Source organism: Penaeus japonicus, unplaced genomic scaffold (assembly GCF_977035675.1).
Source record: "Penaeus japonicus unplaced genomic scaffold, GWHDUDI00000001_assembly GWHDUDI00000019, whole genome shotgun sequence".
In the NCBI taxonomy this organism is placed as follows: Eukaryota; Metazoa; Arthropoda; class Malacostraca; order Decapoda; family Penaeidae; genus Penaeus; species Penaeus japonicus.
This window is the reverse complement of record NW_028234421.1, coordinates 39815288-39825287: the sequence shown is the minus strand read 5'-3', so window position 1 is coordinate 39825287 and position 10000 is coordinate 39815288. Positions and strand designations below refer to the sequence as shown.

Below are 10000 nucleotides of genomic sequence, written 5' to 3'. Positions count from 1 at the left end.
CTCAACACAGTGCGAGTATATGAAGGTAAACACAACACATAGAAGCACAAAATACAAAGTAACAACATAAAAAAAACACTCAGAAGTACTGAGCAAAACATCAAAAACTGGGATAAACATCCAAGGGAAAAAAAAAAAAAAAAAAAAAAAAAAAAAAAAAAACCCCCCCTTAAACAGTAAATAAATAACCTGCTTTTGTCTCAAAAAAGTAATGTAAAAAGGTTAAAAGAATAAAAAGATTTAACAAAAATGGGTAAAATAAGCTATCCTTTAAATATTCAGGACTGGTCCATCGAGGACAATTATAACAATTGTTTGCCTCACTCTTAAATCTTACAATACTATCTAACTGGACAAAACCATTTGGCAATTTGTTCCAGAACTTCACAATAGCTGAAACAAAGCCTCTTGAATAATACCAAGTACAATGATGTACAGGTGTCAGGATGCACTTATTCATACTCAGAGCATTTCTTGTAATTCTAAGAGGAATATAATGTAAATGAAGTCGAGAATATAAAGGTCTTATACATAACTGATAGGAGCCAATCAAACGTTGGTTTAAATCTAATTTTAGGTTAGGTAGCAAAAATCTTGCTGAGTTGAATGCCCTGAAGTCAAACTCGAGATGACAGTCAGCTGCAGACATCTAAACCTGTGAAGAGTATTCAAATGTGACAGAATAAAAGAATAAAATTATCTCAGAACGTAGAGTCACAGGCTTAAGTTTTATAACATTTGTGAAGCAGGCCCAAAATTTGTGCAATAGTTGATGAGATTTTTCTCAAAAGTCAACTGAGGATCTAATGTGACACCCAATAGCTTTAAATATTAAACATTTTGAACCCTACCGCTCTATATTATGAAAATATAGGGGTATATAATGTAGTGTCATCTGTGTAGGAAATGATCTCATTTTCAGGACTGTTGCTCATGTCAGAAATAAAAATGATAATTAATAAGGGGCCCAAGACACTACCCCGGGAAACACCTGAGACAACATGGTTAAAGTAAAGTAAAGTAAAGTAAAGTAAAGTAAAAGAAAAGAAAGAAAAAAAAAATCAACATCAACCCATGGTTAGATAAAGAATCTATAAAATGTTAAAAACATTGTCACCTACCCCATAGAGTTGAATCTTATACAGGAGGACCTTATAATGAACTAAATCAAATGCAGCACTGAAGTAAATTACAACAGCACGAAACTCCTGCCCTGCATCTAAAGTAGCCTGGCAGTTATGAACAATTGTAAGGCATCACAGGTACTAAGCCCCTTACGAAAACCAAAGTGTGAAGCTGTCATTAGTTTCAGACGATGACAATAAGAGTTTATACAACGAGGCAATAGTTGCTCTTTGAAAAAATCGGCATTATGGATATAGGGGGATATTCTGATGGTAAAGCAACAACAGTAACACCCCAACAAAGAGGGAAACTACAAACAAAACAGCAAATTTAGGAGCCAGTTGATCAACAATCTCCTTAAAAAACATCAAAAAGAAGCCATCTGGAACAGTGTCACCATATGTATCCAAATCCAACAAATATCTCTTTAGTTCATTTGATTAATTTGGTTATTTGCAAAAACCTCTGCAAGCATATTAGCTTGCATCATGAAACAAGCATCACGAAAAGGAGGCATGGCAGATTCAATACCAAACAAAGATGATTTCAAGGCAGACCACCATTTATGTGTCTGACTAGCCCTAGCCAGAACCTCTTGCAGATGTGCATTATAATCACCTACTGCAGTATCATAAACCCATGCCTTATTTCTCATATGTGACTTGGTGATTTTGGATGACACTCTATTTTCAATATTCTTTAAAAGATTATTAAAAGTTCTCCAAACTTTCCTCTATCTAGAAGGCAGAATGATGTAAAGATTGGTTCTCCTGCTTCATCCTATTTATTTGTTTTGTTTGAGGAAGTTTGGTGGTTTTGTTGCTGTTAGCTGCATGTAGGCATGTCCTAAGAGTCCAAGTGTAGAGATGGTGTAAAAAACATGGCTTTAACAAATGGCACAGAAAAATAAGCTTGCTGGCTTCAAATTGTAATAATTTATCGACTAGAGCCCTACTGTTTTACAAATAACTTTAAAATATAATTAAATCTTTTCGGAATATCCTGCTGAGAACCAAACAAACAAAAAACACTAATCACATGTATCTCCAAGTGGAAGAAAATAGTTCATGACACTGTCTAGTACAATATGAATATTACAACTGATTTTCATGATTTCAAATTAAAACAATGTTATTGCCACTACTGCTATCTGAGGGTGTGGGTCCCTATGCTATGAAAGAGAAGACATGACACAGTACAGCAAAAGAAACTGAATTCCATCATTACCTCTCAACCAGAGTTGACCGATTGTGAGTGCATATTCGTGTACGTGAGTGAGTGAGTGAGTGAGTGTGTGAGAAAACTTGTATGGACATGGAATAAGACAATCTAAGGAAGTCTACAACATTTTAAGAAGTGATTATGATATGACACCAAATTACCTTTCCTATAGAGGATCCTTGCTGTAGTATTGTAGGAGATCCTGGTAGGGGCATTGGGGCACGTCGTGTGATATCCACAGAATTCTGTTGTTCCTGTAAGCCTAGAGGACCAGGAATAGGTGCTGGTCCACGTCGAGAATTATCTGTCTGGCCTGTCTGACTTGAGCCTTTGGGATGGGCAGGCAGCAAAGGAGGTCCAGATCTTGATAAATCTGAATTTCCTCCCAGAGTTGCTAGCGGCCCTGATCCACGCCGAGAACTATCTGGAGGTCCGCCTACTGTCTTTGGGGACCCTGCTCTTTGGATTGACCCCCATCTTGAACCTTCCTGAGAACTTGTTGATCCTAGATGTCCAGGAAGTGATGGAGGACCTCGACGAACAAGATCTGGTGGTCCTTTTGAAGGAGTATTAAATGCCGGAGTGGGTGCTGGTCCTCTGCTCCCTGGGAGAGCTGGTGGTTCACGTCGAGGGGGCTCTAAAGAGACTTTCCCCCTGGGCCCTGGTCCTAGGCTGCCTCCAGAGAAGGGAGGATTTTTCCCAAATCTATTTGACAGTGCACCTCGTCCAGGACTTGAAAACCCTTTTTGGACAGGATGTGATGGCACATTATTCGAAAATGATGGTACTGGAGGTGATACACTGGGTTTGTTCAGAGGAGGTCGTGGCTGTTGGCCTGGATAATTTGGTGCTGATGTCGCTGGAGATGGTGTCATGTAGAGTTCATTATCATCATTAGAATCTGAGTATTCAGAAAAGAAAATCAATCAACAGAAAAGTAGCTTAGATAGATCTGGGGGAAAGACCTAGGATCAGAAACCTTCAGCAAGTAAAAGATTTAACTAGCAGAGCTGAGACATTAGAAAAGGATGTGTTCCTATATCTTGAGTTTTTGAGAAACAAATTAGCAATTATTACTAAAATATTTTATAAAGTATAAAAACACTTACTTATTATACATCTAAACACTAGTAATTTTTTCACTTTTATTGGAGATATTTTGTAGTTAATGGTAAAAATGCTTTAAAATCCTGTATCTTTTAGCCATTTTTTACACTATTACACAGAACAGTTCTGATTATAACATATGGACTACTTTTGGAGTGGATAAATGGAGATAGTTACACGAACATTGCATAATGACTAATTAGCTTATCGTCTATGTGAGAGAGGCATGGCTTTTAGGCAGATATGAAATAAGGACACTGAAATCATTTTTTTGTTGTTGTTTATGTGTATTCTGATGATGCAAATATTGTAATATAAATAATTACTTACATCTCTAAAAACCAACAAAAAACATCAGTCCTTACCAGCAACACTGCTTATGTTTGAATTATTTACCTGAAAAAATCCATATAAGTCTTACTGCTTTCATATAAAGTGCTACTCTTATCTATACAATGAATTTTATCCAGGTCAGAGGTTCTAGCCACTTATTTTAATGTTGATAATGTAATTACCCTATCTGTTATTTCTTTTGTTGCATTGAAAATTTAGAAAATTTTAAAATGCAAAGGGAGATGATAACTTTGATATTGTCAATCACAAGCTATTCAAACTGAAATAAATCTGAAAAAGGAGAAATACCTCTGATGTGGAAAAAATTAATATCAAATGGATATATAACAATATGGTAACAATAAAGGCTATGGGAATAATGAATAAATAATCAAATAAACATATTTCACTTACGTAATTAACATGGAGAGTTAAAATTTTATCTTTTAATTTCTCTTACTCATAAGTATATACATACATACACTCACACACACACACACACACACACACACACACATATATATATATATATATATATATATATATATATATATATATATATATATATATATATATAGATAGATAGATAGATACAAACACACATATATAATACATACACATGCGAAAACACACAAACACAATCATGTACGCAGACATACACACAAATGCGTGTGCGCGTATGGGTGTTCACTTGCACGCTCCCCCGCACAGAAACCACCTTGTTGTGGCACAGGGGCTTGAACTCCTTTCTTGAACGAGCCCACTCTGGATCTGGCCAGTCTCTTCCTCCCATTGAGGTGGCCTTCCAGCGGCAGGTTCTCTGGGGAGGGATGATTAAGTGTTCCTAGGTGCCGATCTAGTAGGTGGGGTCGCACCCCCCTCTGGTCCTCCCCCCAGGGGGCTCACACCTGCCCACGCGTTTGCCGTGCATGGCGCCCCTATGGGCTGGGAGATGGGAGTCCTGGAGGTTGAGCGATGCCGTGTAAGAGTACGCCCTGCACCTAGCAACACGCCTCTTTGGTCCTCTATTCCAGCAAGAAGGGTGGCCTGATCTCAACTCGGTTAGGTCAACCGGCTGGTCTCTCTTTTGAGCTAGGCAAGGGTCAAGCAGCCCCTGTCTAGCAGGCAATTGCATGGTCTTGTGAGTGCCATCAACATGAGGCGGGGGTTGCGTATATCCTCCCATGCTCCTTGTGGCTTCTGAGCACAGCCTCAGTGCACAGCTTCCCCTTGTTGGACTCTGTGGTGGGTGGGGGCATGGGAGGAGGAATTGAAGCGCTCTTACATGGAAATTAAAAAAAAAACTGACAATCCTGTTGACGAACTCAGCACAAAGTTGACCAAGGCTGTCACCTTGGAGCCTTTCAAGGTCCACTGTGACAAAAGTAAGAGAATGGCATCGGTTCAGAGAAAACCTGCCCAAGAACCTCGGGCTGGACCCTCCAAACCAGCCCCTGGCTCTGACAAGTCTCTGGCATCAGTTCAGACGAGTCAAAACAAAAAAGGGAGCCAGGTAGGATCCTCCAACCCTGCTGGCTCCACTGCGGCCTCGGCCAGTGAGTCTGTAGCCCCAAGTTGGTTCCCCCAAAACCGGAACGAATCGACAACACTTACCAGATGGTATGGGCTCTGGGAAAGCAGAGACGGTGCCGTCTGACGATTAGAATTGCCAGAGACAATGGCATGATAATCGTACCAAGGGACCAAGCCACCCTCACCTTCCTCCAGGATACAGACAAGCTCCTGGATAGGCGGAAGGTAAGCATGTCGGCTCCGACTCCCAAAGAGAGGAAGTCCAAGATGGTGCTTCTTGGCTTCCCTCTGATGTATGACCTTGAGGTCATCACATCTCATCCCAAGGTGGTGGGAGCTTTCCGACTCACCAAAAGGAAGCACCCAACCAGGCAAGTCCTGGTTACTTTGAAGGGAGCCCCAGTTGCATCCTTAGACCTTAGCAATTGGGGCTCCTACAGCCTCAGGACATACATTCCTGACCCCCTCCACTGCTTCACGTGCCAGAAGTACAGGCACCACCAGACCACTTTCTCTGCAAAGCCAATGTGTGGTGTCTATAGTCAGGCAAACAGTGCGGAGGTGTGCCTCAAAGCACACAAGGAGGGCAAGCAGGACACCACTGCAAAGTGTCGCAACTGCCACAAAAAGTACCACACCTGGAGCCAATTCTCAGAGGGGGAGACTTCAATGCCCACCATCCCATCCCATCTTGATGCGTCAGGCTACCACATAGCCAAGGTGCTTGAGTTGTACCCCGAGATTGCTATTCTCAAAAGCCAGGAGCCTACACATGTTGGCAGGGGGGGGGGGGTCCTTGACCTTACCTTTGTCACTGCGGCTCTGGTCGAGAGAATTAGATGGTCTGTGGATAACACTGCCACGAGCGATCACTATGGGATAGTCACCACCATCTTGGACACTGGCCCGGCACTCGATGAAAGGTGGACAGGGCCAACTCGAAAGCTTTGCCAGGCCAGGTGCCTCAGAACCAGTGACTTCTCACTTAATGATAATGTGGATATACTTGAGGCCAGACTAGTAAATGCCACAGACGAGGCAGCCTCAGAGACCATCCCCAAAACTCGTCCATGGTCCAGGTGTTTCAAAAACGCCTGGTACTACAATGATGAGATTAAGGTCAACCACAGAATCAATATGTGCAGAAGACACTTCTGCAAAGAACCCCTGAGAACCACGCTCTTTTGAGAGAAGCTCTCAGGGACGCTCAGGAAACTGCTAAGAGGGTAAAGCAGGAAAAGTGGCTGGAGTGGTGAGAGTCCTTTGGCCACCAAACCTCCCTTGCAGAGTTGTGGAACCATATCAGACTGGCCACAAATCGCTCAGCCTCAAGAAAGACCCACCATGACCCACAGTCAGAGGCGGAGAGACTGACACTCGAGTTCTCTGCTAGAACAAGTAGCTCTGGCCTACCAGCAGAGTTGAGGGCATGCCAAGAGGAATTGCTTCCAGGCACGCATGCCCTTATCAGAGAAAAGGTGGTCGAGCCTGATGACGCATAAGCCCTGGGTTGTGATGGGATTTCCTACTTCATTATTTCCCACCTAGGACATGAAGGTGAGCTTACATTCTTGCATCTCATCAACAAGACCTGGGAGACTTCCTCACTATCACAGTGCTGGAAGAGGGCTGACATAGTTCCCATCTCTAAACCAAAGGAGCCAGGACGGTACTGTCCCATCTCTCTACTCAGCTGTCTGGGAAAGATGGCAGAGAGAATGGTACTGAACCGGCTCCAATGGAAGTTGGGACCTCCACATGAACACCTACATGGGTTCACAAGGGGTAAGAGCACTGCTCACAGCATGGCCACCTTACTGAGCACTGTCAGCAACACCAGCTCTGTCATTGTCTTCCTGGACCTGGAGAAGGCTTCTGAACTGGTGAGCGGGTGCATTCAGGAGATCCTGATCCATAGGGGAATCAAAGGCAGACTGCTCACCCTCATATTAAGCATCCTCAACATTCCACTCCCAGCAGGATGCAAGATTATTTCACATGCAGATAATCTTGCAATTTTCTCTGCTGGGAGGCAAAATGAGAACCTAACTAGAAAGGCTTAGCGTTGTCTGGACCTAAAGTATGAGGAATGCCGCAGTGTCGGGCTTTAGATATCAGCAGCCAAATTGAAGGCAACAGCACTGAAACACGATGTCTGTGACCAAAGACTGCGAGTCCAAGGGTGGGTTCACGTCTTCCAATACTTGGGGGTATGGGTTGACAAGAACCTCACCTTCCGCTGTGAGATCAAATACCTCCTAGACTGGATCAAGGCAAGACTCTCTGTCATGAGAGCTCTGTCAGGGCGGCGCTTAGGGGCTGGGCACCGTGTACTAAGATCCTTCTATGTGCACGCTGTCCGTCCGATTGTGGACTACGCCTATGTTGCCCTGATTAGGGTCAAGCCAGGACTCAGGAAAAAGCTTGACATCATTCAAAACAAGGCTGCTAGGATCATTCTGGGTGGCCCTGGGTGGACCAAGGTCACCAACCTCCTCTTGGAGGCCAATCTTTTCCTCCCTGAACACTCAGATCGATCTGATGGAGGCCCAGTTCTTTGCCAAAGTTTTATACTCCCCGCCAGGCTTGCAGCTAAGACAGAAAGTGCAACGTCGGGTTGCACAGAAACACGAATTCTTTGCTAACTTCACTTGGCTGTATCACACAGCCAGGGTGCTGATACGCTCCCCCACCCTGACTATGGCACAATCCTTAACCCTCTCTGGACGGGTGGTACAGTACTGTACCGCGCATTCAAAAGCCCAGTGGCCGGGCGGCACAGTATTGTGCCAGCCATTCAATTGATTTCGGCCTAATAATTTGAACGCCCCGGCATTGTGACATTCAAGGCTTGAATGCCCCCATCGTGGATGGGTTAATAGAGTTTTCTGTCATGAGCCTGTCAAGGAGAAAGACACAGTACTCACCGCCTCTGTTAAGGAATGAGGCTGAGAGGAATGTTGCAGCAATCACTCCGCCGGGTAGTAAAACCTATTTCACGGATGGTTCTGTAGACCCCATCACCCGCACTGCAGGCACTGGTTTTGCAGCAAGGGGTATAACGAGAGCTATGCGGGTATCTGACAATGCCTCCTTGCTCCAGGCAGAGGCAGTCGCTATTATGGGAGCCTTAGCTCATGCAGCCCAGACGGATGGGCATGTTGTCATACATACAGATTCTAGGGCCGCCATTGACAGCCTGCAACAAAACACGCCCCTTGATATTGTTTAACTTCTAACCATGATTCTCACCATTGCTCTTAGAATCCTGGATCAGGGTAGACGCAGCGACATAGAGAGGAAGCGAGAACCTCCCCCTCCGCCAGCTGGTACTCAGACGCCACAGGCTATGAGTCGCTGATACTCTCCCCCAGAATATCAAGGTGTGCTAAAGTTAGCCTTCACAGATTGAAAATAGACTATCCTTGTGTGTGGCAAATCGTACCCACCATTGGGCATGATGAACAATGCTGTGAACATTGAGGCGCGCCGGATGCCAAATTAGAGCACTACCTGATGGAGTGTGAGCACACTCGTTTCCTCAGGCAGGGGGCCAGAGATGACAGCCGCCGGGCTATGCCTGTTGCTTGCCCCCTGGCAACTGGAGCGCCTACAGGCAATCTGACCGTCACGGTAAACATTCAGTTATGATGATCAGATCAGTCAGGACTTATAGCTGGCAGAGGCCAGCCCACCTCCTCCATATAGCCCGGGCAAAGTGACGTCTTCGTGAATCTCTCTGAACTGAACTGAACTGCCCACTGGCAACTGGAGTGCCTACAGGCAATCCGACCAATATGTTAAGCATTCAGTTATGATGATCAGCACTTATAGCTAGCTGACAGAGGCCGGGCCACCTCGTGCATATAGCCCAGGCGAAGCGACGTCCTCACAAATCCCTCTGGACTGAACTTGCACACTCTACCGGGCAATTAGCAAGTATGTTACATTGCAAGACTCAAAAATAGAATCTTTGCTAGAACGTGGGGACTCACGCTCTCTGTACCATCCTCGGGTCCGAATGCTTTAAGCCACGGTGAAACTGACTTGATAGTGTTAAAAAGTGAAAGCCATTCAAGTCCCCACTTAATTCTACTTACATCATAGGACTGGTTGCTGTTGTTGGCTGAATCTTGTTCAGGTATGTCATCAAATTCGTCGCTTGACCATCCATCATCAGAGTCAATCACGTTATCCCAGTCGATGGCTCCTTTCGCTTGCTCTGCGGCCTGGATGCTCTGATTTGGCCGGCTTGCTGAGAAATGTGTCGGCGGCTGGTGTCTTGACCCAATAATGTTGCTAATAAAGAAAAAAATATATAATTAGCATTTTGATAATGAAATAAGTAAACATACTGACATAAATGATAAGAACAATGGAATGGTCTCATATCGCAAAGTAATTCTTATGACTGTCCAGTCTGCTTTCAAATATTTCAACCATGTGATAATTCATAAATGGTGTGTTGTAACATGAATGTGATAATTCATATTGATGGTCATTCACACATTTACCTATCATATTCAATCTGTGTTTAAGTGTAAGTGTATGTGCGTTTCAGACCGAAATTGCTCATTTTAGAGATACTTGTAATAAGTATCAACCATAAGGAATCTACCCTAATCTTGACAAGTTCTCTTAGAATATGCATAAATATGTTATGTTATATATGAACTGAGGA

The 10000-nt window shown here is 43.8% G+C and overlaps 2 protein-coding genes across 4 annotated transcripts in view; one reads left to right on the top strand and one right to left on the bottom strand.

Annotated features, from left to right (window-relative positions):
* The window catches only part of LOC122253857 (uncharacterized), a 56913-nt gene that overhangs the window by 33901 nt on the left and 13012 nt on the right, over positions 1-10000 (bottom strand). For 2 of the 3 annotated variants that reach the window (XM_086547767.1, XM_086547768.1), the window contains 2 exons: positions 9420-9618; positions 2508-3247 (listed from right to left, as the gene is read on the bottom strand). In XM_086547767.1, coding sequence (XP_086403893.1) covers positions 2508-3221 — 714 coding nt within the window. In that variant the 5' untranslated portion in view covers positions 3222-3247; positions 9420-9618. Of the gene's footprint in view, positions 1-2507; positions 3248-3818; positions 3850-9419; positions 9619-10000 lie in introns of all 3 variants that reach the window. The other variant, XM_086547766.1, reaches the window with a different exon arrangement.
* On the top strand, positions 5404-6549 carry LOC147469831 (uncharacterized). Its single transcript, XM_086547777.1, has 2 exons — positions 5404-6093; positions 6514-6549. The coding sequence occupies exons 1-2, from the start codon at positions 5404-5406 to the stop codon at positions 6547-6549; spliced, it is 726 nt and encodes a 241-aa protein (XP_086403903.1).